This window comes from Styela clava, chromosome 2 (assembly GCF_964204865.1).
Source record: "Styela clava chromosome 2, kaStyClav1.hap1.2, whole genome shotgun sequence".
NCBI classification, from domain to species: domain Eukaryota; kingdom Metazoa; phylum Chordata; class Ascidiacea; order Stolidobranchia; family Styelidae; genus Styela; species Styela clava.
This window is the reverse complement of record NC_135251.1, coordinates 22,093,544-22,121,496: the sequence shown is the minus strand read 5'-3', so window position 1 is coordinate 22,121,496 and position 27,953 is coordinate 22,093,544. Positions and strand designations below refer to the sequence as shown.

Below are 27,953 nucleotides of genomic sequence, written 5' to 3'. Positions count from 1 at the left end.
TCGCCAATGATGAACAAATGCATATACTGTCTTTATTAAATTTTGTGTGTGCCTTATTTTTAGTCGCTATGTTCAGATTTTTGCAATATTTACGCAATTTATATATCGCATTTACATCATAGCTAAACGAGATGTTTAGGGGGTGTAGTTGGCGTGCTTAACATTGTAAGATCAAATCTCGCATCTAAAGATTTTCCGACACGACGCCGTTAAATAAGAAAACTTCACACTAAAACATGAAACTAAGGCTCAAAAACTTTGTCATTTATTATTTCAAGTAATATTTGTATTCTTTCACTCGTATTCCTCATTCACCAGCAGCCTAATCGTTTACGTACGACAAATAGATTGGCGGGGTTGCTGTGTATATCACGATTGTATTTATTTATAAGAGTATATTCACTTATGTCGTAACCACAATCAAAAGATGTTTTAAAATCTGTATTGCTTATTTATCACCATGTTGTTGATTTCTTGTTGTTGATCCAGTGTGATATGTAGGCATGTTCTGAAAAATAATATTCTTGAACCAAACAGATTAGGTATATGTGGGTGGCAAGATGCAAGTGGGGAAGGATATCGATGAATTCTTAGAATAAAAAGGTTTCGGTTTACCTGAAGATCATTTTTACAAATGAACGACGAATATACTGCTTTGTGTTGGCAGCAATAGGAAAGAAATATTATGAGCAGATAATTTGGCTACTTATTATATACCAAAGCTTTATCAACTACCTTAAAATTTTAATTTAAAAAATATTGTTTTAATCATTATAGCTGCAAAAGTTAAAAATGACTAAAATAGCCCCGAATTTTTGGTTTATTTAAAATGAAAAGAAATTAGAGTTGAAACAGTTAATTAAACATGGACCGATTTCTTATTTTATTTTTTTCGAGTCATGCAACAATACCCCCTGCCAAACGTATATCTGAGTATACGTAGACAAAACAATACCCATAAATGCATAAACTTGAATGTGAAATCATTTGTTATTTTTTTTTTATTCAATATGGTATTCAACGAAAACGACAGATAACCGATGATAAGAAATTGAAATAAAACAGCGTATTTCAGATTACTATGTATGACTTTAAATGTATTAAAGTGACCAAGGAATGAGATGATGCACAGCAACAATATACCTTCAGCAAGACTTTTCATTCTCGTGATATTTATAACAAAGTTGTTCAGCGGAAGAATTCAAGGTTTTCTTTTATTTTGTCTTATATATATATGCTTTTACAATTATCGAACACGAAGTGGGCTGACATGTGGATTATCTTGCTGAATTGTTGTTTTTTCTGTTAGCCTTGTTGGAATGCTTGGGTTTGTTGTTGTTGTCGTCGCCTTTCTTCGCAACTAATGGAACAATCAATTTCAAATTTTTAATTTTAATATGGAAAATTCGCTAGAAGACTGATACTTTTTTTTAGTTTTCGAATTGCACCTAAACTTTTGCTGTTATTTGAATTCACGGGAGCCTTGCTATATGACATCTGATAAATTTCTTTCAGCATTTAGCTGGGATTGCGTTGACATTTGAAAAGTTTTTTAACCATGGTAATATATGGACATATATTAGAGCATTGTTCTCTTGTATATATAACACCTTTCCGAGATACCAAGTGTTCCGTTTCAATTTATCCATACCCGTTCCCCCTTATAGCAAGCAGCCTTGCTTCAACAGAATATATTATACCTTCACCATTCACATCCTTCTCCTTAGAACATGTTTGAATGGGAAATGAAAACCCTTTTGCAGTTTAAGTATTTTCAAAAAACATTTTTTTACCGATCAAAGACGACCTATGAAATTTTATCAAAAAAAAGAAAAAACGTGAAGACGATTACATTGCCATGTCAATTCTTTAAAGTTAGTTACTCGGTTATGAAATTTTTTTATACAGTTGGATCTAACCTATGTGTCATTTCCTATTATAGCAAGTCTATTTCTTAAAGGTTATAATCTCGTAGTTGAGTTATAAATTCAATTTTTTTTTGTTACACTCATTTCAGCTACTGTTTGTTCATCTGACCCAGTAATCGAGAATGGACGGCCTTCTGCGAGTTGTGCTAATGCGACAGTCGGGTGTGAATGCCCAATCAAATGTAATGAAGGATATTATCAGTTAGGAGCCGCTGCTGTAACTTGCGAGGAAACAACTCCCGGTATTGGAGAATGGAATGTCGACAGCTCCGATTGTCGAGGTACTATTTGATTAGATAATTAATTGTATTATAATTATTGTATTGTTATTATCATAATGTTGAATTTTTTGAATCTATCACTAAAAAGTCGCAATTCCACTGAGGATGTGTGGAATAAAGCAGTAAAATTGGGTTGAAATTCCGTTTTCATTGATCAAGTTTTCCTTGTCTTCTCAAATACGAAGAACTGGGTATGTTTCCAAATCGCACAAATTTTAGATACCAATCTTCTAGTCCAGGGGTGCACAACCTTTTTCTTTAGACGGCCGCATTACGTTTTTGTAAAAGGCTTGGGGCCGCCAGTGGGTTGAGATCGTTTACGAGCTGTATGTATATTATAGAATTGGTAATCATTGATATGTGTTATTGTCTTTCGTCAACAACGTTCATAAAATGGTGAAATTTAAACAAATCTACAAAATAAATTTTTTTAGTGGTTAGTATCAGCGACAGCGCAACGTCTTTTTACTTTGCCCATTACGTTATAATTGCTGATATTAATCATCAACGTTTATTACTTTGCAGGCCGCAGCGGACATAGGATATAATTTTTTTTATTTCTAGCACAACTGCACGTTTAATCAAACAAAACCGTAAGTTAAGTGATCATCGACAACAGGCCTTTTTAGGGATAATTAAAGAATCGTAGTTTTGACAATGATTTTGCTAATTTTATTCAAGTCACTGAATGTTTTGGACAGCTTGATGTGGTCGTTTAGGCCGTTAACATCGATATTGTGTTTGTAAACTATATTTTTGGAAATTCTCCCTATCTCACAAGTATCCTCTCATACACGTACGTTGTTTTGTGTCTCAAATACGTCAATAATTGTTTTTTCCGCCCGGACTTGTGCGTCCAGAGTGAAAAACTCGTTATTTTGCGATCATCGGTGACGAGACGCTTCATATAATAATAGAATGAATCTGCGACTGAAAATAAGAGAGTAGTTACTAAAACTGAGGACGGTGTTATAAAATATTATCAACTTAACTTTTGTTTTCGGATTCCGCGACAGATAAAAATTTGGATATCGTGAATCGCTGAAATTTAACAATTAAATTGCCCTGCTGGAAGCTATATCACAATTACCGATGTGAAATAATTATTTATGCCCACGTTGTGCCTTCTTACTTCTTCTTGAATTACCGTCGGGGTCGCACTCGGCTCTTTATCGGATTATGATGATCGGACAGGTTAACCACGTATGTTCAAGTCTGCAGATTGCGTGGTATTTAACTGTAGAATGGATTCTTTTATTTTGTCATAGGTCTACGCAATACCGAGTGACGCCGAGCACAAATTAATCGATATAAAGAGACATTTATATTTCTCGTATCGGTCATTGGTTGAATATCTTAAGTAACATAAAAAATCATTATTCGCTGAAAAAGCTGGCTTTTTTAATGAGTGGCATCATCGCACCCCTGCTCTAGTCCATCTAACTATATACAATTTTGTTTAGCTCTGACGTGTACCACAAACTTGATGGTATTTATCAACGGAGGCCCATCATGCGCAGGTGTTAAACCTTTTGGTGGCCAATGTACTTTGGAATGTAATAAGGGGTATTACATGACTGGAATAGGTACAGCAACTTGTATTGACCAACAGCCAAACCAGGACAATGCTATAGGATGGTGGGATTTCGGAGACAGTTCTTGTGAAGGTACTTTCAAAACACATATCCACTATTTTTTCGATTAACCCGCGACGAAAAGATACCTACTATAGCAGGTAAACCTGTATTCCCAAATTTACCTCATAGCAAATTATACCCTTACTCGGACGAAATTGAACTCATTAAAACCACTACATTGTCAAGAATGTGTACATGAATAGACACGTAACGAAACCTAGTACTGTTTGACCTATGTCAAAAATTGTGCAACCTATTCAAAAACCAAAGCTCAATGAACGTCAAGGAAACTCACTAAAGAAATGAGTAACGATTAAAAAACTAGAATATCGGTTAGAAACCGAAGACTTATCGATCGAAGGTTAGGTGATCCCCAAAACAGTGGTCTTACTCCATAGTGACACCGCGTGTCCGATTACTGATTAATTAATAACTCGCTAATTATAAGACATAATCCATCCAAAATCCCTAGGCTTCTGATCCGAGCTATGATGAATGCACATGCAAAATTTGGAGCAGATTCAACCTCGCTTCCGTGAGATCAAAATAGGTTAGGCAGAACTGTTACGTTTGTTTGTACATTTTGATTTTGAATAAATTTGCAAATCTTATTTTCAGCTGTCATTTGTTCGAATCCTCCTACATTTGCTAATGGATACCCCTCTTCATCGTGTGTGGGAGATGAAATATTTGAGGAAACTTGTGATTTAAAATGTGATCAAGGCTACTATATGTCAGGAAATGGAATTGCGACTTGCGACGACGCAACGACAGCAGACGACAATGCAATAGGTATATGGGATACAAGCGGAAGCTCGTGTAAAGGTAAAATTTTTGCATTGAGGTCGAAATTTACTAGACACTCAGTGGACCTATGGGTAGTTTTGTTATTATGTTATTGGTGATATTCTTCTTCTTGAACATCTTTCCGCTCTAGCTTCTGAATCAATTTCTTTGAAATTCCCAGCGAGATTGTTGTTTTTGCTAGAAGGGTATTATTTTTTTCATTCGAATTTCTGTGGGCTCGATGGGATTCGATAAAACTTCGTTTTGACCTTCGTATCATTATATTTGAGCATTGCTTTCTTGTTTACTTCAAGATTCTAAACTTTATTGGAAACTCAGTATGTTTCCGGGAATCGGACCTAAATCTATTAATAAGATATTAATGCCTTTACGAAGTAAAGAAAAGTGATTGAGCCATCATGGTTGCTCGTTCGTGGAATCATTATTAATAACTGTAACATGTCTGGCCTGTATTTGTAACTGTCCAATAGTATTCGGAAATATGAGTGTATCAGGTACCAGTGTCAGATATTCAGAAAATACATCTAAACATTTCAGCCAAAACTACTGATATAAGCAGTGATGGGATTCGAAATTTTAAAAATGAGTTTTCTTTTGTATTGAACTCACTGACAACAGGTTCCCCCATTTTGGAATAGTATGTATATATATTTCTGCGTAAAATACATGTTAACATAATACACTCTACACAAATAAAATAAATCACTTTCAAAACGCCTAATATAACACTAAACTTCAAGCTCGGTGTGGGTTGTCCAATTGCTGCGGTCGGCCAGTCTAATGTCTTAAACGAAAAAACAAAGACGCGTTCGCTGATTCCGCGAACGGGATAGCGCGAACCTCCTGAATCCCGCAACTGAATAAGTAGGCTACTGCCTTACACATCCGACGCAATTACCACACGGTGCTAACTAAATTAATTTCAGCATTATTAGAATATATTTGTTTTCAACTAACCAGGATTTGTTTTGCTCTTAGATGTCACTTGCAGTCGGTCGCAAGTACTTTCCAACGGCAGCCTCGCTTCGGCATGCACTGGTGCAGAGATACATGGCAATATATGTGATTTGGAATGTGATCAGGGCTTTTATATGTTAGTCGAAGGTGTTGCAATTTGCAATGATACCACTACCGAAGATGATAACGAATTTGGAACATGGAATATTGGTAGTGCAGAATGTGCAGGTACAATAGCATTCTTCGCACGAAATTGAAAACAGTTTTCAATCGTGACTGCCCAATAAATAGCTATACGCGGGGCTGTTGAAATACCCAAACTATCAAAATGAGAGGCTTTTGGACGGAGATGATCCACCCACGAACATATTAGTTTTTTCAACATTTATAACCTTCTAGGTGTATTAAATTATATAGCATAGCTTATTTCAATTGAATTTAAATTTCTGATTCTCAAAGGTTAATAAAAGCGAATCGCTAGTTACTGAAGCCCTATTTGCCCGATATTGGTATTTTGTCGAAGCTAAAAATAAACAATGTTACAATATTTCAGCTCTGTGTAAAATCATATTGACGAAATTCAGTGTATTTTATGTAAAATATTTATTTTAATTCCGTGCCTGCTTGAATTTTTTTATGTGAGATTTTTCAGCGGAAACTGTTGAGTTTTATAGCAATTAAAATATATAGCAAAGACAAAATTGTCAAAACTACGTCATTGGAGTTATACCCATAGTAATAGGGCCAGTTTATGGCGGAGTTGGCACGGAGTCGAGTTGTCACATTTTCGTCGTCCATAAAATAGAGATATAAATTCTGTTCGAAAATGCGACATCGTGCGTGAGTCACTTCAGTTTTCTTTTGCAATTTCATGCAGCTTCAATGTACTATGGTTTACGCAAGACGAATCCAAACAAATAAAATTTCAACGAATCATTTCTCAAATTCTTCGAATTTTCTTAATCGAATTCCATTTATATATTACAGTAGTGACTTGTTCCTTGGAAATAAGTTTCTCAGATGGTTGGCTTGCTCCATCATGTACTGCAAACAAAACATACGGAGAAAAATGTGATTTAGGGTGTAATCAAGGATATTTTATGTCCGGAGATGGAGAAGCAATGTGCGACGATTTCACAATAGACGACAGTAATCCAGAGGGAAATTGGAATACCGATGGCTCCATTTGCAAGGGTGAGAATTGAAAAATTTTATAATAAAAAAAAAATGAATGCTTGAATCCGAGTTGTATCTACGACGCCCAATGTTCGAATGCGAAATGTGCAGCAGTGCTCGAAGATACCAATAGATCAATTACGCAAAGAAGAACATCATATATCTTCTATAAATAAGCAAAGGGGCATGGTAAAGTTGATTAAAGCAAAGTGCACATATTAGTGTTGTATTTTAAAACTAGCAAACTTTGGGGACGAAACATCAGGTCTTGATATACAAATACAGCTAAACCATGCATGTACAGCCTTATATAGATATAGAACCAATCAAATATCCAATTAAAAGTTAATGTCATATGTACAAACAGCCAACTCAATATACATATACAGCCATTTAGGTGATGTATATACGCAGCTAATGTCTTATACATGCATATAGTCAACTCAATAGACAAATACAGCACAGCCATTTATGATGTAAATATAAAAGTTGAGTTCTCTGTACGTACATATAGTATTGACTGTATATGATATGTATATTGCGGTATATGCAGAATTTGGCTGTATATTTATGGTACATTACCAACCCTATCGGTTCTCGGCGAGTTCAGAGCAAAGTTCAAAGGTTGTATGGACTGTATCTTCTAGAAGCGAGATTTATTTATAACTACTGAATATTTGATACCACGATTGTTGAAATAAATGCAATATTTGTTTCTAACAAAACTTTACAACAAAAATGATACATAGGTTCACTTCGTATAGAAAATGGTACTAATACCTATTATCTTGAAATTTATACGAGCAAACACGATTTAGATGGAGTTTGTAAGAGCTGACTTTTAAAGAGTGGCATTGCGTTACATCAGGATAGACAACATTTTTTCAGTATCTTTTTTTTTATTTTGCTATTGCTTTGATGTTTACTTAGGCTGACAAAATCAAATCTTTCTATATATAACTTCCGATTTTTAAACATGACACTCATCTCCGTAACTTGTACCTATATTCAATGTTATACTCGCTAAATGAGTGAAAGGAATGTTAGAGACTGTCAACCATATTTTGTTATTACCAAGTACATTACTATCTTGTGAACCTTTCTACACACCTTTTTTAGTTTTTTTTTTTTTTATTAGATTCCCAAAGGCAAAATTTCAGAGAATATCAAATTTTCGGGTGACAGTTTCACAGTAGAGTTTTCCAACAGGCCTTCCATTAAAAGTAATTGACGCCTATATATATAAAGATTTTGTTGTTTATGCTTTAGACAATTTTTGCCCAAGTACGTTTTAAGATATTATTCACACTATATCCATCAAAACTTCTCTGGATGAACCGTACTTTCATTCATAGGCAATTCATATGCATAAAAATGTTTGCGATCCGTGACGAGGGGACGTCCAAACGCCTTTTTACTGTGTTCAATGAGATCCCAATCTAAATAATGATGATATCATAAAATCATTAAGATATTGTAAAATATCTGAACAAAATTTTAAAAATAATGGCCAATAAGTTAATGTCGGGGTTAATTTTTAGCTGTTACATGTCAAATAACACAAATTCTTCACAATGGGCACCTGGTATCTGAATGCACTGGAAATGAAAAGACCGGAGAACAATGTGATCTGGAATGTGATCATGGTTATTATATGTCGGTTGAAGATGTTGCAACTTGCAATGATACAACTATAGAAGACGATAACCAGAATGGGACTTGGAGCATTGGCGTGGCAGAATGTACAGGTGGTATTTTGCATCATCGGGATGTTATTTTTTTATTGCTAATAACATTATTTTAATTTTATCTTTCGTATTCTACATCTAGCTGTAACATGTGATTTGGAGCTAAGCTTCTCCAATGGGCGATTTTCTTCGTCATGTAGCGCAAATAAAGCATATGGAGAGGAATGCGTCTTGGAATGTAATTGGGGATACTATGTATCTGGAATAGGTACGGCTACTTGTAATGACTTGACACCAACAGACGACACCAATATGGATGGATTTTGGGATACTTCTGGAACAGTTTGTGCGGGTAACCCATTTTCAAATAATAATAATACGTAGACATTCTGTTCTACCTCTTTTCAATTCAAGGTATTATATTACTAAAATACGCATGTTTTTTTTTCGAGTAGCTGTAGCTTGTCCACTCGACTATTTGATTCCAAATGGAAAATTATCTTCAACATGCCACGGATCAAATACTTTCGAGGAAGAATGTGACCTTGTTTGTAACCGTGGTTACTATATGGTAGAAACCGGCAAGGCATTTTGTAATGATACAACGGTGGATGACAGCAACGAAGTCGGAACGTGGCTTGTGTTAAGCGGTTTTTGCGAAGGTGGTCACAAAATTTCACTATTTGCCTTAACTATATCTCCCCTAAAAGTATATCAGCTAGCTAATCAAACGTGTACCAAAGGCACCAGAGTTTACATGTAAAATTTACTAATTCACAACAGTTACATTGGTTAGAGCCTTAAATATAATAAACAATTATTACTTGCTAGACAATTTTTATATTCTGTAAATATCTGGACAAAGCCAAGTTAATTCAGTTTTTGCTCAGATACGTAACACAATAACACCAGGAAAAGTCTTGCTAACTATTCTAATTAAATTGAATTTAAAAAAATTAATATGTGTAGATATATAAATATTAACTTTTTATTTTAGCTGTTTCTTGCTCTTACGATCTTGTATTTGGCAACGGAAGATTTGATGAAAGCTGTACTGGCAATAAAACTTTCGAAGAGCAATGTGATTTGAAATGTAATGAAGGCTATTATATGTCTGGATTGGGAAAAGCGACCTGTGATGATATCTCAGTAGAAGATGATAACACTGATGGAATATGGACAGCCACTGGAAGTTCTTGTGAAGGTGGGGGCTTTTCGGGAAGGAAAATGCCCAAAAACGCAGTTTCGTTCCGATGAAAATATTTGTTCAATCGTCTATTAATATTATTTATCAATATAATAATAAAAACAACACTTACATTTAGTGATTTTTTGCCCTCCTGATAATGTAATGTCTAACGGAAGACTTTCTTCTACGTGCACGGGAGATAAAGTTTATACTGAAACATGTGGTTTGGAATGTAATCAGGGTTACTACATCGTGGGAAATCCAATGGCGATTTGCAATGATACGACAACTGGCGATAGTAACAAGCATGGCACATGGGATGCAGGTGACACTTCTTGTGAAGGTATCGATATTTTTCAAAATTTTATTTGAATTTGCAAAAGTGCTATTTTTATCTCGATAATCAATTGGTTGATATAACACTCAGCTGTGGTTTGTTCAACTGATCCAATGTTTACGAACGGAAAACTTTCTACTCATTGTTCCACGAACACCAGTTTTCAAAACGATTGCGATCTGAAGTGTGATAAAGGTTATTACATGTCGGGCAAAGGAAAAGCAGTTTGCGACGATTTGACATTACTTGATGACAATTCAGATGGAACATGGGATGTAGATAATAATTCATGCAAAGGTACTAACGCAAATACGGCACACGTAAGAATGAGTTGTCAATTGAATAATAGAAAATCACAAATTAGGATTAATTGTATAAAAATAGTTACTGCCTAAAATAGTGAAGCGATGGCCAATACCTTGGTTTCTTATTTTAAACGCACTATACCCTGCATTTTAGCTGTGACATGCTCGTTGGAAATCAACTTTTTGAATGGTAATCTATCTTCATCGTGCATCGAAAATAAGACTTACGAAGAAGAGTGTGATCTTGTTTGCTTCTTTGGTTATTATCTGTTAGGTTTTGGAATTGCAACATGCGATGACTATATCATCAATGATAACAATCTAAATGGTTCATGGAATACTGACGGGAGTATTTGTGAAGGTATGTCCACATTAAAGTATACACCTTACAAAAGCGAGTGTGGAGAAAAAAATTTCATTTATATCAAATTAAAAGTCTGACTCGAACAACTTATTCACAGACACTAATAATCCAACGACATAGATCAGCGTTTTCATTTCACACAATTGATCTTAATATAGGTTAAAAGTTAATCTAAAGCTAAAAATCAATCTGTACCCGAAGGCTAATAATTGAAAATGAAAATGTTCCATGGTAAAAACTATCAAGAAGGTATATTGATTATTGAATTTACTATTATTTCATTGAATTTGAAATTGTCTTGCTAATATTTATATCTGAAGTGTAGCCGAAATCAATGATGATCTTATGCTACGATCGTATGATGATCATGTTATTGCACCATAGTTTTGGTTGTGTTAAAACAACTGGTGATGGAAAATATTTACAACTGGTGTATAACTTTATAAAATTTTTCACAGCTGTGGTTTGTCCACTTGACCTACCATTTCCAAACGGTTCCATATCTTTGGCATGTGACGGATCAAACACATATGAAGGCGAATGTGATTTGGTTTGTAACACGGGTTACTACATGAGAGGAACGAGAGAAATACTCTGCAACGATACATCATTAAGTGATGATAATCAGAATGGAGTATGGATTGTTGGAGACGCTTCGTGTGAAAGTAAATACAAATATTTCTACAAAGATAACAACATTAGTATGCTGTTCGGTTGATGAAAAAGAGTACACAAACTAACCTTCACAGTTGACTCACAAACGATGTATCTTACATTTCAGCTGTATCTTGTTCTCCTGAAATTGAGTTTACACATGGAACGCTTGCAGCAACATGTAATGGAAACAAAACATATGGAGAAAAATGTGATTTAGAATGCTATAGAGGCTATTATTTGTCAGGAACAGGAAAGGCAACTTGCGATGATTTTTTAACAAATGACAATAACAGGAATGGATCTTGGAACAGCGATGGGACTGTTTGTGAATGTATATTTATGTTTTGCTTTGACAAAATCATGTCATAAAAATTTTACCACTTTAGTCACTGTCTCACGTTACTTCTATTGAAAACAAGATGTGCTTTTAAACGAAGTAATGATTAATAAATTGTTTCTGCAAATAATATTTTTTATCTGGCGGTGACTGACGCATTTGTACAAGGAAACATGGAAATAATAATTGAATTAAAATTAAGTCGAAAACTTCGCGAATTATCTATTTTCCTCAAGCTGAATTGGATTAGAAGGAAGCGCAGTCCGAAAACTCTAACCATCAAACCAAACGAGATCAATATAATTTTCAACATAATTATTTATTATCTTCAGATCATGATTTTAGTTCAAGTACAAGTTAATATGTTGAACAAACTTAACATATGGTTGATATCATTTGCAGCCGTAGTTTGTCCACTTGAAGTAACATTTCCTAATGGATCCATCTCTTCGTCATGCAAATCAAACAATTTCAACGATGAATGTGATGCGATTTGTAACATCGGTTACTACATGTCAGGAAAAAGAAATGTGCGCTGCAACGATACAACAAATGATGACGATAATCAGATTGGAACATGGATGCTCGAAGAAGTTTCGTGCAAAGGTACACACTGTCTCAGCTCGTTCTTTAGCACATATACTTTTGTTTAAGAATAAAGTTATAAAAAGGTATATAAATAGCTGGGAAGCTCATTTCAATCAGCAGGACTCAAAAAGCATTGAAAAATTTACTACAAGTTTTGGCAAATTAAAATATGCGGTTTATTAATTCCTAAATGTGAAATGAAAACATGTAACAGGTAATATATTTGAATTAATCGAAAACATTTGTTTCAATAAGGGAAATTTTTTGTTTAGTCAAATTTATAATTAAATAATAAAAAAAGGATTTTAAGCAATTGCCTTTGAGTAGTCAATATTTTAAGCCTCGAAAATTTATTTCAAAAGTCAAGTGGTTATATTGTTAATGCCGTTTTCATCAAAAACTGCTTTTTAGCTGTGTTTTGTTCTGCCGATATTGACTTCTCTAATGGTGTATTTGCCCCAACGTGTACTGGGAACAAGACCTATGGAGAGAAATGTGAACTTGAATGTGATCATGGGTATTACATGGCTGGGACACCAATAGCTACTTGCGATGACGCCATAATTGAAGATTATAATAAAAATGGCACTTGGAACACGGGAGATGCTGTTTGTAAAGGTATACATACTTAAATTCTCTCATATGGCTTTAGTGCTGCCCGCATGCAAACATACGATAACAACAAACTTATGTTTCAAAAAGAAATCCACTAATAACAACATTCGTTTAATATATCTAACAGTCATCTTGAATATTTATTGCTATGCAATATCAACCTTTTGTACTAATTACATTCAGCTGTAGCCTGTAAAATTGAGCCTATATTTCCACACGGCCAATTATCTTCGTCATGCTCTGGAAACAAGACGTACAAAGAGGAGTGTAACCTGGAATGTGATCGAGGGTATTATATGTCCGGAACAGGAATAGCTGTCTGTAATTATACAACACCGATTGATGACACTGTAAATGGGGCCTGGAATACTGAAGGAAGTTACTGCCAAGGTAAAATAATAGTTCACTCAATAAGAAAGGGTAGGCAATTAGACAAGGTACAAGCGTAAATAAATACTGCATTAAAAGCATTTCTCAAATGGTGGGCCTGTCAGGGGCGACGCAATATTTCAAAGTAATAACAAAATGCAAAGATATTTGACACGATCAAAGCACACTCAAGATTCGAGCTGTCGTTGGCAATCTCTCATTGACAATTGTATGTCGAGTATTTTTATAAGCACATTTTTATAAGTATAATTTATGCTTCTACAGTATAATGGTAGGGGGTTCTATTTTACGTTTTTGTGATATATATTGTAATTTACTAAATGAATGTTTCTTCTCTGTTTATCAAACTCACCATGTCGATGTTTAACATCCCACATTTTTATTATTTGTTTCAGTTGTCTCGTGCCCTCTGGAATTAAACTTTACAAACGGCAGTTTGGATGAATCATGCAGCGAGAACCAAATATACGAAAATGAATGTGATCTGAATTGTAACTGGGGATATTATATGTCAGGGATCGCGGAAGCAACCTGCGACGATTTTACAGTAGATGACAGTAACGTAAACGGGTCATGGAATACCACGGGAAGCGTTTGTGAAGGTAAATTCAGCATTGTTTCAACAATAGGTAGAATTTAACGAATTGATCTAGTTTACTTTAATTTGCAAGTCATAAAACTTCCAGCTGCAGAATTTTCAAATTGTACGGCCTGCGAATAAAATTTGAAGTTATGCTGATAGATTTTGAAATCAAAATAATATGTTAGCAGGTTGAGCGACGTTATATGTATAAGTTCTTCATATGTTTACAAGTGGCGAAAGAAGAACGCGAAACATCATTTCAGTTGGACTCTACCTAACGTTTTTTGATTAAATCATTAATACTGTATATCAAGTTATTTTGCAATCAAACGATTAACTTTGTTTCCAAGTGACAGCAAATCTGATGGGGTGGCTTGAATTATCTAGAACAGGGGTTCTCAACCTGGGGTTCATAGGAAGATTTCAAGGGGTACTTGGATGGCAGTTGTATTTTCATGTGTTGCTATTTTTTAATATCCTTTACTACCAGAAGAAATGCGTGCCGATTGAAACTCAGCGTAGATTTTCCCTGGTCTTGTTTGTTGTGACGCAACAACGGTTTTGCAGCCAAATCGTAAAATCACATAAGACAATGTGCTACAAGCACGGCTAGAAAATTAAGAGTAAGATTTTAAATATTCATTAGGTAGGCAAAGAAAACAAGGGCAATAACCTCAACACGAAGATTTGTTAGTTCATATATTACAACTTTGTTTGGTGTCTGATTACTGAGGGTTCGGGTTGATTTTTTCCTGAGTCGGGGGTACTTAACAGAAAACGGTTGAGAACTCCTGATCTAGAAGTTTAAATCTTCATATATGCCATCCACGTGTTTCTTTAGTTCGTAACAGATTCCTGTTTATGTTCAAGTTATCGAGTTGAGTCGATTATCATGAAAAATCTTGTTGTAGCTGTTGTGTGCTCAGTTGACCCTACATTTCCCAATGGAGCTTTATCAACATGCAACGAGACCAACATGTTTGATGACGAATGTGATCTCATTTGCAACAAAGGTTACTTTATGTCGGGAAGGGGGAAAGCAACCTGTAATGATACAACAATAAATGACGATAATCCAAATGGAGTATGGATTGTCGAGGGAAATATCTGTGAAGGTGAATTATCATTCCAATTCTCAGAGGTTCTTCATTATTATAATTTGAAATATTTATTCAGTACATTTATTTTAGTTTTTTATACGCTGGACTATGTATAGATTTATAGTTGACGGAAAATGTGCGATTGCTAAAGAATAAAGCATTTAATTGTATTTATTGTCTCTCTCAAGCTGTATCCTGCGCTCCTGACATTGATTTTTTTGGTGGAAAATTTACTGAAACATGCGATGGTAACAAAAAATTTGGAGAAAAATGCAATTTAAAATGCGATCGTGGTTATTCTATGATGGGAACTCCAACAGCAACATGTGACGATAATATAGAGGGAGACAGCAACAGAAATGGAACGTGGAATACTGGAGATGCTTCTTGTATTGGTAATGATGCGATAAATCATTGAAAATATGTATTGAATACATGAATACATAGGAAAAAAAATATTGAGTATAAAATGTTATTTTCGCCTAACTCGTGGATTTATTTCAGTTGTTACATGTGGTAATGATCAAAAATTTCCGAATGGGAAATTCTCCGTTTCTTGTACTGAAAACACAACGTTTGGAAATCAATGTGATTTGGAATGCGATCAAGGATATCATATGTCGGGAATAGGAATAGCAACTTGCAATGACTCCACTTCAACTGATAACAATACAATTGGGACTTGGGAGTTTGGAAGAAGTTCATGTGAAAGTGAATAGCAATTATATATTATGATAGTTTAGTTATATACAATTTTCATTGCCTCTGATGTAATATTAAATTATACAAGAAACCAATGCGACTTTAGCTCTATATATAATATCACCATTTTTTCTTTCTTAGCTAAGATAATCTACTGCCCTCCTCTTGAATGCGGTGTTTTTCTGTCTGCTACTTATATATTGAAAAATTTCTTATCTTGAATTGTTTTACCACTATTTTAGTCGTGTATTGTTCTTCCGACATTGAGTTTGCTAACGGAAGATTTGATAAAACATGCATTGGAAACAAGACATATCAACAGCAATGTGATCTAATCTGTGATCGGGGATATTACATGACGGGAACATACACTGCATCTTGTGTTGATACTAATGCCACCGACGATAATATTTATGGAACATGGAATACAAGCGACGCTGCGTGTTTTGGTAATAATGCAATCAACGGCAAAAAAATCTGGACCATTTGAAAATTGAAAAAAAATTATTCTTATAGTTCGATAGATATTATAAATAGTAAAATTTCTGATATAATATTACATTATTTCAGATGTGAGTTGTTATGACGACCCGATTTTTGAGAATGGATGGCTTTCACTTTCTTGTTCTCGAAACTCCACGTTTGGGGAACAATGTGACTTGAAATGCGACCAAGGATATTATATGTTGGGTACAGGGGTAGCAACTTGCAATGACACCATCTTAACAGATGACAACACTAATGGAACATGGTCTTTCGACGGCAGTTCGTGTAAAGGTAATTATTAAAAAATTAAAGTAAAGTTCTTCCAAATATTTTTTTTTATTTTCATGAAGGGTTTCACAATATTAAATCGTGAAAACCATCAAACAGCAAACTATTTATACTATACCACTAATCTTTAAAACTGCTAATTATAATTGCCTCATTTTTAGTTATCTCATGTTCACCGACGTTGAATTTCTCTAATGGAGAGCTTTCACCTTCATGTGTTGGAGACAGAATATATGAAGAAGAATGTTCTCTTGAATGTGATCAAGGATACTATATGTCTGGAACACCAACAGCTACTTGTGATGATATGATAGAAGGCTATAACAACAAAAATGGATCATGGAATGTGGGGGATGCTGTTTGTGAAAGTATAAATATATTTAATAACATTAAAAACCCTAGAAACAATTTGCAAAATAGAAATGATGTCAACAGAAACATTTTTTGATTATGTGTGGGAAAAAAGTAAATTACTCTTTTATTGTCATGTAATTACTCTATATTTAAATTTACAGGTGTAGTGTGTTCAGTTGACCCACTTTTTTCAAATGGAGCTATTTCTCCATCTTGCTCTAAAAACCAGACTTATGGCGCAAAATGCAAGTTGGAATGTGATCAAGGATTTTATATGACTGGAATAGGGGAAGCAACTTGTGACGATACAACAATAGATGACGATAATATTAATGGAACATGGAACGTTGAAGACAGTTCATGTGAAGGTAAACCGAATCTTATTTGTATCTCAATAAATGCATGAGAATATGTCTTATCTATTGTAAACATCGTTATAAAGTTTTTTGAGCTTTTATCACTAGAAGGTGACTTCATTCACTATTGCAATCATTTGGCAATTTAAAAATCTTCAGTGAATGAAATGTTTCAAAATTTGTTGGAAATTTGTCCTGCATCCAGTGGATACAGGAACATTCTTTTTCTAAATGCTAGATGGTAAAAAAATTTACATCATATCGCACTAAAATGAGCTATTAAAAGTATTCATCAAATTAACTATTCACTGAATTTATTTATCAACCACAGTATTTAAAAATTTTGTTCTTATTTGTTAACATAGGAATATGCAGAATCATCTATTGGTGACAAAATTGCATCCATAATCGTATCCTTCTCACGTTAATAATTTTGTAATAATTATTCAATAATTTGTTTGTTCCTTCCTTTTTGCTATAGCCATTACTTGTCCTCTTGACTTGGAATTTCCTCATGGACGATTTGTATCAAGCTGTATTGGGAATAAAACTCATGAAGATAAATGCAATCTGGAATGTGATCAAGGTTATCATATGTTAGGAACACCAATTGCAATTTGTGATGATGCTACAATAGAAGACAGCAATAGAAATGGAACATGGAATACTTCTGATGCGGTTTGCTTGGGTATTGTGTTTTGCAATATTATTTATATACTTCATACATGGGCTAAAAAAATTAAAAGGAAAAATACAACATTTGCTTGAGATTTAAGTTTCCCGTTCATGTGTTATTGCATAATTCAGTTCGAAAAATCCCAAATTACTATGAATAAACCATGTCGATACTGAGGTAAGTGTTGTGAATGAATAAATAAATCCTCTTTTGATTTTCAAAGAAACCCTGGTTCAACTCGAGAGGAGTTTCAGTGTCAATGTGATTTTAGCTCATTTTTTACCTATTATTTATGAAATCATACTGTACTGAAACAGCAGCAACACGCCTTGATATTTTTCCTTAGTCTAGATGCAGTCACTCGACTCGACTTGGGACTCAGACTTGACTTAAACCTTAGTTGACTCGCAACTTTCACAAAGCACGGGAATTGGTGAACATAATTTGTGAAGCATTTTCAATTTGTTTTAGCTGTAACTTGCTACAACAACCTGACATTTAAGCATGGAGAGCTTTCATCATCCTGCCCAAGAAGTAATATGTTTGAAGAACAATGTGAACTTGAATGTGACCATGGCTATTACATGCTTGGATCGGGAATAGCAACCTGCAACGATACAACATTCAATGATGACAACACAATTGGGTCATGGTCCACGGAAGGGAGTTTGTGTGAAGGTTAATATTAATTATCAAAAAATTGACTTCAAATAAAATAAAATTATTCTTTTAAAAATAAGATTTACATCATTATCATTTACTGTTTTATTTATTTTATACGTTCTAAAAACTATACCATTGATTTCTTCAGTTATCTCATGCCCACTCAAGTTAAACTTTTCAAATGGAAAGCTTTCCTCATCATGTGTTGGAGACAAATTTTATGAAGAAGAATGTTCTCTTGAATGTGATCAGGGTTATTATATATCTGGCTCGCCAACAGCCACTTGCAACGATACTATAGCAGGCGATGACAATAAAAATGGATCGTGGAATGTGGGGGATGCTGTTTGTAAAAGTATAGTTTAACTATTGTTTTCAGTAATATAACGGTATAAAAATTAAAAAAATACCCGCTGTTAGTTGGCTTTGGTATGTTTTTATCCATTAGCTTAGAAACAATATTATGTTTGTATTCATATACTTGCTTCAGGTGTAATTTGTTTGGTTGATCCGGTATTTTTACATGGTTCTCTCTCTTCATCGTGCTCTAAAAACCAGACGTTTGGTGCAACATGCAATTTAGAATGTGAACAGGGATATTATATGTCTGGGATTGGTGAAGCAACTTGCGAAGATGCAACGATAGATGATGATAATATTAATGGAACATGGAACATTGAGGACAGTTTATGTAAAAGTAAATTGAATTTTCTATGCACAATTAATAGTTTATTCAAGCAGCAGAGATGATACCTAAATACATGCTCAACATCACATCCGCTTTGGAGATGAACGCAAATTAAATAATGAATATTTACAAACTTTCAGTCATTGCGAGGGCTTTGTTTGTTTCTTTTCCTCCCACGAAATTGAATACAGTTAATAATTGTGTAGGAGATTGTTGTTTGATAAATGCTTATTGACTTTTATTTTGATCAGGAGACATAGGAATTCATTTTATGTACCGTATGTGACTTTAAATATTATAATGAAATTTCACAAAAAAAAGTTTGCAGATGAAGTTTATCACCATGGAGCTGTTGAAAATATTTAAAATTTTACTTGATATGTAATGTTTAGTTATGTTTATTTCAACTACCGATCAACTACCTTTCTTTTAGGATAGCAAATATATGCATCAAAAAAGCCTAAATTCACGCCACTGTCATACTAAAAAGTCAAGCCTAAGTGCCATATTAGAAGTCTGAAAATTAATTAGGTATACACAGACTAGATTTTGTATAGAATATTACCTAAAATATGATTAGGTTAGTTTGCTTTACAATATATATAAATAAATATAAAAGTGTGTGCATGCGTTTCTATTGCATTTGAGATATAATAATCTTGTACTCAAGCAGTCATTGATTTTTATCAATTTTTATCAGTTTTAGTTTTTTTTTATCTTGACAATAGTCACTACCTGTTCTCTGGAATTGGGATTTCCTCATGGGCAATTTGTTTCAAGTTGCACTGGCAACAAGACATATGGGGATGAATGCAATCTGGAATGCAATCAAGGGTACCATATGCTGGGGATACCAATTGCAACTTGTGATGACAACACAGTTGAAGACAATAACAAAAATGGAACATGGAATACATCCGATGCAGTTTGCTTGGGTATTGTAATAAACACTACAACATCTCATGAAATTAGCATGAAATATGCATAAACTATAGTAATATGTTTTTTTTTTGGGGTAGTTTTGCGTTTTAAAAGACATTTTCAATAACTTATAATTCATGATACAATTTTAATTTTCTAGCTGTGACTTGTTACACCAATCTAACATTCGAGCATGGAGACCTTTCTTTGTCATGCCCAGAAAGCAATGACTTTGGAGAACAATGTAACCTAGAATGTGACAAAGGATATTATATGATTGGAACAGGAATTGCAACTTGCAATGATACAACATCGGATGATAACAACACAGTTGGATCATGGTCCACCGAAGGAAGCTTGTGTGAAGGTCAATAACATTTTACAACTGATACTATTATATCAGAACCTAGAGTAATATGATTTTTATTTGAAATATTTCTACAAGTAATATTTATTGTTTTGGTTATCATGTTCTTTTGCTTAAATTGAATTTTTATCCTTTTAGTTATCTCATGCCCAATAGAGACAAATTTTACTAATGGAGAGCTTTCCCCATCATGTGTTGGAGACAAAATATATGAAGAAGAATGTTCTCTTGAATGTGATCAAGGATATTATATGTCTGGAACACCAACAGCCATTTGCGATGATACTATAGAAGGCCATGACAACAAAAATGGATCTTGGGATGTAGGAGATGCTGTTTGTAATGGTATAGCAATGAACATTTAATTTCATTAGTAGAGCAACATACCGTATATAAAAAAAACTTTTACGTTATGGAAACAAAAATTGTGAATGAATAGGTGTACTTTCTTATCATTGTTTCTGTATTTTAATACTTTTTATTTAGGTGTAATTTGTTCTACTGACCCAATATTTTCGCATGGATATATTTCTTCATCTTGCTCCATAAACGAAACGTTTGAAGCAAAATGCAATTTGGAATGCGATCAGGGTTATTATATGTCAGGAATAGGTCTAGCAACTTGTGAGGACGCAACTGTATCTGATGATAATGTCAATGGAAATTGGAATATTGGAGAAAGTTTCTGTGAAGGTAAACTTATTTACATTAAAATTGATCAAATTTTTTTTGAAACTGTCAAAAATATCACAAACATGTTGTTAACCAATTATTTCCCTTCAAATCAATCATTCCAATAATAGGAAAAGACATGATTAGCAAACAAGAAGAAACAAATATCAGATTTCCATATAATTCTAGACCAGGGGTGCACAACTCAAATGAGGACATGTGCCAAATATTTCAAAATATTCTTGTCGCGTGCCACGGACAATCGTTGGTATGGACCTTTCCCCGACCTCTGACCCCCGTAAAATTCTTCCTATACTTTAACATTGCAAAATTTTCGGTGCCTATTTTAGAAGTGGTTACGCGAGTTGGCGCTTGTAAAATGGGATATTCGTTTCAAGCTATCATTCTGATTCATAGCATTAAACAATCTGTTTTTTAAAAGTACCGGTAAAGAATTTTAGCCTAGTCTATCACAGCTATATATATATATCGACACTAATTTTTGATTACTGCAATTAAAATGAAACTCCTAAGAAGACAAAGTGATCATTGAACTATTTTATATATATTTACATATCCGAAACTCAACTGAAAACTAACGAATAGAATTCAAAAACGCGAAAATGAGGTAATGTTTACGACCACGCCTTAATTAAAATCTGTCTAAGCGAGAAAAGTGTCAGAGCGTCACTTCTTGCATCTTGCTGATTGGCCAATGTCACGGAGTAAACAAAGAAGTCGATGTTCGGGGAAACAACCTGTGTAAATGAACTGCTGTAAAACACACATCAAACAGATTTCAATAATAATACATAATAACGAATATCTATTTATTGAAACAAATTAATATCCTGAAAAACTGATTTTGATATAAACGTGAAATTTTAATGTATATCATAATTTTTTTTTAAGAAACCATTCGCGTGCAAAGTTTGAGCGTATGGCGAGCCAAATTTGGCACGCGTGCCTCGTGTTGTGCACCCCTGTTCTAGACTATACTAGACCAGTAACCCTACCTATAATTGTGAAAATTATTACACTTGTACACTGAAACTTGCTTTTGTCCTTTTCTCCAAAAGTCATTACTTGTTCTCTTGAACTGGAATTCCCGTATGGACAATTTGAATCGAGTTGTTATGGAAACAAAACATATGGAGATACATGCAATCTTGAATGTGATCAAGGATACTTTATGTTGGGAACACCAGTCGCAACTTGTGATGACACTACCGTGGAAGACAGTAATAAAAATGGAACATGGAATACCTCCGATGCTTCTTGTCTGGGTAATCAATAAAAACATTTTGTTTGTTTTTAATTTTCATCAACAAGGAACAATATAATATGAAAAAATATGGGAATTACAAAATTTGATGTTTTTTTATTCTCCATAATATTTGTGATATATATTTTCGAACAAAACCTTGTGTCTAATACATGCTAGCATTGTTTCAGCTGTAACTTGTTTTTCCAACTTGACATTCGATCACGGAGGGCTTTCTTCATCATGCCCGGATAGCATTAAGTTTGAAGAACAATGTGACTTAAAATGCGATCAAGGATATTATATGATAGGAACTGGCGAAGCTTTTTGCAATGATACATCATCAGACCACGACAACTCGATAGGAACATGGTCTACCATTGGAAGCATATGTGAAAGTAAGTTAAGTTTTATGAATTATATCAAAACAGAATATATCGTTTTTACATCACGTTCCATTGTTCTGTTATATGTTTTCTGAACTTCAAAGAAAGCATCATTAATTATTGCTATAGTTGTCAGGTACCACTGGTATTAAATGTTTCCAACAGAAGATTTTCTGTATCTTTTGTTGAAAATATATTAGGAAAAGAAAAGTGTCTCATGGAATGTGATGAGGGATATTATATAATCAAAACATTATATATTGATTCGCATTTCTGTAAACATGTATTTTTGTGCCTACTTATTTTTTCATACTTTGCAGAAAATATATAGCAATTCTCCTTTACTTGTTTCATTTTACTCTTTGCTAATTTTGTTACAGTTATTACCTGCTCTATGGAATTGGAATTCCCTTATGGGCAGTTTGCTTCAAGTTGTGTAGGAAACAAAACATATGGAGATAAATGCAATCTGGAATGTAATCAAGGTTATCATATGCTAGGAACCCCAATTGCAACTTGTGATGACACCACAGTTGAAGATAATAATAAAAATGGAATATGGAATACATCTGATGCAGTTTGCATGGGTATTGTAATAAACACTATGTATAAAATACAGCAATACTGTTTGATCGGAAGTTCTGCATTCGATGTATTTTCATATAGTTGTGATGCATCATACTGTTTTTCTTTTTTTTAGCTGTAACTTGTTACACCAATTTAACATTTAAGCATGGAGAGCTTTCTTTGTCGTGCCCAGAAAGCAATCAGTTCGGAGAACAATGTAACTTAGAATGTGACAAAGGATATTTTATCATTGGAACAGCAATTGCAACTTGCAATGATTCAACATCAAATGATAACAACACAGTTGGAGCGTGGTCTACTGAGGGGAGCTTGTGTGAAGGTCAATAACATATTACAACTAAGGCTATTATATTAGCATATTTTGTAATATGAAGCTAATTTGAAAAAAATTCTACAAATGCCATTTATTGTTTGGTTATCATGTTCTTGTGTCTAAATTGAATCTTTATCCTTTTAGTCATCTCGTGCCCAATAAAGGCAAATTTTACTAATGGAAATCTTTCCTCATCATGTGTGGGAGACAAAATATATGAAGAAGAATGTTCTCTTGAATGTGATCAAGGATATTATATGTCTGGAACACCAACAGCTATTTGTGATGATATTATAGAAGGCCATGACAACAAAAATGGATCTTGGGATGTGGGAGATGCTGTTTGTAATGGTATAGCAATGAAAATTTAATTTCATTAGTATAGTATCATACCGAATATAAATAAAACTTATACTTTATGGAAAGCGAATTGTGAATGAATAGGTAGGTATACTTTCTTATTGTTGTTTCTGTATTTTAATACTTTTTACTCAGATGTAATTTGTTTTACTGACCCAATATTTTTGCATGGATATATTTCTTCATCTTGCTCCGTAAACCTAACATTTTGAGCAAAGCGCAATTTGGAATGGACTTTTCATAATATTTGTAATAAATATTGTTTGATAAAATTTTGTGTCTAATACATGCTAACTTTGTTTCAGCTGTAACTTGTTTTGCCAACTTGACATTCGATCATGGAGGGCTTTCTTCATCATGCCCAGATAGCATTAAGTTTAAAGAACAATGCGACTTAAAATGCGATCAAGGATATTATATGATAGGAACAGGCAAAGCCATTTGCAATGATACATCATCAGACCATGGCAACTCGATCGGAACATGGTCTACCATCGGAAGCATATGTGAAAGTAAGTTAAAAAATATAGTTTTTACATCATGTTCCATTGTTCTGTTATACCCATTTTTTAGATTTCAAAGAAACACAAATAATTATTGTTATAGTTGTAACATACCATTGGTATTGAATGTTTCTAACAAAAGATTTTCTTCATCTCGCGTTGAAAATACATTTGGAAAAGAAGAGTGTCTTACGCAATGTGATAAGGGATATTATATAATCAGAACATTATCGATTGATTCATTTGCATGTACATGTATTTTTGTGTGTATTTATTTTTTCATAATTTGCAGCAAATATATGGCTAATTACTCTTTGCTAATTTGGTTACAGTTATTACCTGTTCTACTGAATTGGAGTTCCCTTATGGACAGTTTGCTTCAAGTTGTGTAGGTAACAAAACATATGGAGATAAATGCAATCTGGAATGTAATCAAGGTTATCATATGCTGGGAACCCCAATTGCAACATGTGATGACACCACAGTTGAAGACAATAATAAAAATGGGACATGGAATACATCTGATGCAGTTTGCTTGGGTATTGTAATAAACACTATGTATAAAATACAGCTATACTGATCGATCGAAAGTTTTGCATTCGACCTATTTATATAAAGTTTTGATGCATCATACAATTTTAATTTTTTTAGCTGTGACTTGTTACACCAATCTTACATTTGAACATGGAGAGCTTTCTTTGTCATGCCCAGAAAGCAATGAGTTTGGAGAACAATGTAACTTAGAATGTGACAAAGGATATTATATGATTGGAACAGGAAATGCAACTTGCAATGATTCAACATCAAATGATAACAACACAGTTGGAGCGTGGTCTACTGAGGGGAGCTTGTGTGAAGGTCAATAACATCTTACAACTAAGGCTATTATATTAGCATATATTGTAATATGAAGTTAATTTGAAATTTTTTTTCAGAATGACATTTATTGTTTTGGTTACACTGCTTTTTAAGATAAATCAGATTTTTGATCTTTGCAGTTATCTCATGCCCAATAAAGACAAATTTTAGTAATGGAGATCTTTCCCCTTCGTGTGTTGGAGACAAAATATATGAAGAAGAATGTTCTCTTGAATGTGATCAAGGATATTATATGTCTGGAACACCAACAGCCATTTGTGATGATACTATGGAAGGCCATGGCAACAAAAATGGATCATGGGATGTAGGAGATGCTGTTTGTAATGGTATGGCAATGAACATTTCATTTCATTAGTATAGTATCATACCGTACATAAAAAAAAAAACTAATAAATTATGGAAACCCAAATTGTGAATGAATAGGTATACTTTCTTATCATTGTTTTTGTATTTTATCACTTTTTTTTATTCAGGGTAATTTGTTCTTCTGACCCAATATTTTTGCATGGATATATTCATCTTGTTTCGTAAACCTAACATTTGGAGCAAAGTGCAATTTGGAAAGCACTTTGCATAATATTTGTGATAGATATCCTTTGCTAAATCTTGTGTCTAATACATGCTAACTTTGTTTCAGCTGTAACTTGTTTTGCCGACTTAACATTCGATCATGGAGGGCTTTCTTCATCTTGCCCAGATAGCATTAAGTATAAAGAACAATGTGACTTAAAATGCGATCAAGGATATTATATGATAGGAACAGGCAAAGCCATTTGCAATGATACATCATCAGACCATGGCAACTCGATCGGAACATGGTCTACCATTGGAAGCATATGTGAAAGTGGGTTAAGTTTTATGAATTATATCAAAACAAAACAAAAATAGTTTTTACAAATGTTCTGTTATGTTTTTTCTGGAATTTAATGAAAGCACAGTTAGTTATTGCTATAGTTGTCACATAGCACTGGTATTGAATGTTTCCAAAAAAAATATTTTATATTGAAGATATATTATGAAAAAAGAGTGTCTCATGGAATGTGATGGGGGATATTATATAATCAGAACATTATTGATTGATTCACAATTGCATAAACATGTATCTTTGTGTGTATTTATTTTTTGATACTCTGCGGAATATAGTCGGCAATCTCCTTTTCCCATCGTATTTATTTTAATCTTTACTAATTTTTTTACAGTTATCACCTGTTCTACTGAATTGAAATTCTCTTATGGACAGTTTGATTCAAGTTGTGTAGGCAACAAAACATATGGAGATGAATGCAATCTAGAATGTTATCAAGGTTATCATATGCTGGGAACCCCAATTGCAACATGTGATGACACCACAGTTGAAGACAATAATAAAAATGGAACATGGAATACATCTGATGCAGTTTGCTTGGGTATTGTAATAAACACTATGTATGAAAAACAGCAATACTGTTTGATCGGAAGTTTTGTGTCCATTGAATTTTCATATAGTTTTAATGCATCATACTGTTTTTCTTTTTTTAGCTGTGACTTGTTACACCAATTTAACATTTGAGCATGGAGAGCTTTCTTTGTCATGCCCAGAAAGCAATGAGTTTGGAAAACAATGTAACTTAGAATGTGACAAAGGATATTACATAATCGGGACAGGAATTGCAACTTGCAATGATACAACACTAGATGATAACAACACAGTTGGATCATGGTCCACGGAGGGAAGCTTTTGTGAAAGTCAATAACATTTTGCAACTGATACTATTTTCAGATATTAGTATAATAAGACGTTTATTTAAAATATTTCTACAAATGCTCTTCATTGTTTTGGTTATCACGTTTTTGTGTTTAAATTAAATTTTTTTCCTTTTAGTCATCTCATGCCCAGTAAAGACAAATTTTAGTAATGGAAATCTTTCCTCATCATGTGTGGGAGACAAAATATATGAAGAAGAATGTTCTCTTGAATGTGATCAAGGATATTATATGTCTGGAACACCAACAGCCATTTGTGATGATACTATTGAAGGCCATGACAACAAAAATGGATCTTGGGATGTAGGAGATGCTGTTTGTAAAGGTATAGGGTTGAATATTATTTTGATTTGATAAATATAATATCATATATTTAAATACAATAACCCATTATGAAAACCCAAAGTTAAATAAATAAATATACAATATTATCATGTTTTCGGGTTACAATATTTTTTATAAACCGGTATTATTCTTGTCTCAGCTGTAATTTGTTCTACTGACCCAATATTTCCGCATGGATATATTTCTTCATCTTGCGCCGTAAACCAAACATTTGGAGCAAAATGCAATTTGGAATGCGATCAAGGTTATTATATGTCAGGAATAGGTATAGCAACTTGTGAAGACACAACTGTATCTGATGATAATATAAATGGAACATGGAATATTGAAGGAAGTTTCTGTGACAGTAAGCTAAATATTATTTACATTAAAATGAGTTTAAATTCTCTGGAGTTTCATATGAAACTGTCAAAAATATTATAAGTTTTACTTTACCCAGTTATTTTTCTTTACATTCATC

The 27,953-nt window shown here is 33.6% G+C and overlaps 1 protein-coding gene across 1 annotated transcript in view; it reads left to right on the top strand.

The window, feature by feature from the left end:
- Positions 1-1,080: 1,080 nt before the first annotated feature.
- Positions 1,081-27,953, top strand: part of LOC120335372 (uncharacterized) — a 43,769-nt gene continuing 16,896 nt past the window's right edge. The window contains exons 1-48 of the mRNA XM_078120094.1: positions 1,081-1,206; positions 2,018-2,209; positions 3,673-3,876; positions 4,465-4,671; positions 5,614-5,838; positions 6,598-6,804; positions 8,328-8,534; positions 8,617-8,826; positions 8,930-9,136; positions 9,472-9,678; positions 9,800-10,006; positions 10,091-10,297; positions 10,460-10,666; positions 11,128-11,334; positions 11,451-11,657; positions 12,066-12,269; positions 12,663-12,869; positions 13,050-13,256; positions 13,652-13,858; positions 14,751-14,954; positions 15,128-15,334; positions 15,444-15,650; positions 15,884-16,090; positions 16,212-16,418; positions 16,577-16,783; positions 16,931-17,137; positions 17,607-17,813; positions 18,273-18,479; positions 18,613-18,819; positions 18,955-19,161; positions 19,881-20,087; positions 20,234-20,440; positions 20,579-20,785; positions 20,927-21,133; positions 22,192-22,398; positions 22,568-22,774; positions 23,143-23,349; positions 23,463-23,669; positions 23,808-24,014; positions 24,329-24,535; positions 24,859-25,065; positions 25,178-25,384; positions 25,525-25,731; positions 26,043-26,249; positions 26,605-26,811; positions 26,924-27,130; positions 27,267-27,473; positions 27,633-27,839. Of these exons, the coding sequence (XP_077976220.1) occupies positions 1,122-1,206; positions 2,018-2,209; positions 3,673-3,876; positions 4,465-4,671; positions 5,614-5,838; positions 6,598-6,804; positions 8,328-8,534; positions 8,617-8,826; positions 8,930-9,136; positions 9,472-9,678; positions 9,800-10,006; positions 10,091-10,297; positions 10,460-10,666; positions 11,128-11,334; positions 11,451-11,657; positions 12,066-12,269; positions 12,663-12,869; positions 13,050-13,256; positions 13,652-13,858; positions 14,751-14,954; positions 15,128-15,334; positions 15,444-15,650; positions 15,884-16,090; positions 16,212-16,418; positions 16,577-16,783; positions 16,931-17,137; positions 17,607-17,813; positions 18,273-18,479; positions 18,613-18,819; positions 18,955-19,161; positions 19,881-20,087; positions 20,234-20,440; positions 20,579-20,785; positions 20,927-21,133; positions 22,192-22,398; positions 22,568-22,774; positions 23,143-23,349; positions 23,463-23,669; positions 23,808-24,014; positions 24,329-24,535; positions 24,859-25,065; positions 25,178-25,384; positions 25,525-25,731; positions 26,043-26,249; positions 26,605-26,811; positions 26,924-27,130; positions 27,267-27,473; positions 27,633-27,839 (9,811 nt within the window). The 5' untranslated portion in view covers positions 1,081-1,121. The remainder of the gene's footprint in view (positions 1,207-2,017; positions 2,210-3,672; positions 3,877-4,464; positions 4,672-5,613; positions 5,839-6,597; positions 6,805-8,327; positions 8,535-8,616; positions 8,827-8,929; positions 9,137-9,471; positions 9,679-9,799; positions 10,007-10,090; positions 10,298-10,459; positions 10,667-11,127; positions 11,335-11,450; positions 11,658-12,065; positions 12,270-12,662; positions 12,870-13,049; positions 13,257-13,651; positions 13,859-14,750; positions 14,955-15,127; positions 15,335-15,443; positions 15,651-15,883; positions 16,091-16,211; positions 16,419-16,576; positions 16,784-16,930; positions 17,138-17,606; positions 17,814-18,272; positions 18,480-18,612; positions 18,820-18,954; positions 19,162-19,880; positions 20,088-20,233; positions 20,441-20,578; positions 20,786-20,926; positions 21,134-22,191; positions 22,399-22,567; positions 22,775-23,142; positions 23,350-23,462; positions 23,670-23,807; positions 24,015-24,328; positions 24,536-24,858; positions 25,066-25,177; positions 25,385-25,524; positions 25,732-26,042; positions 26,250-26,604; positions 26,812-26,923; positions 27,131-27,266; positions 27,474-27,632; positions 27,840-27,953) is intronic.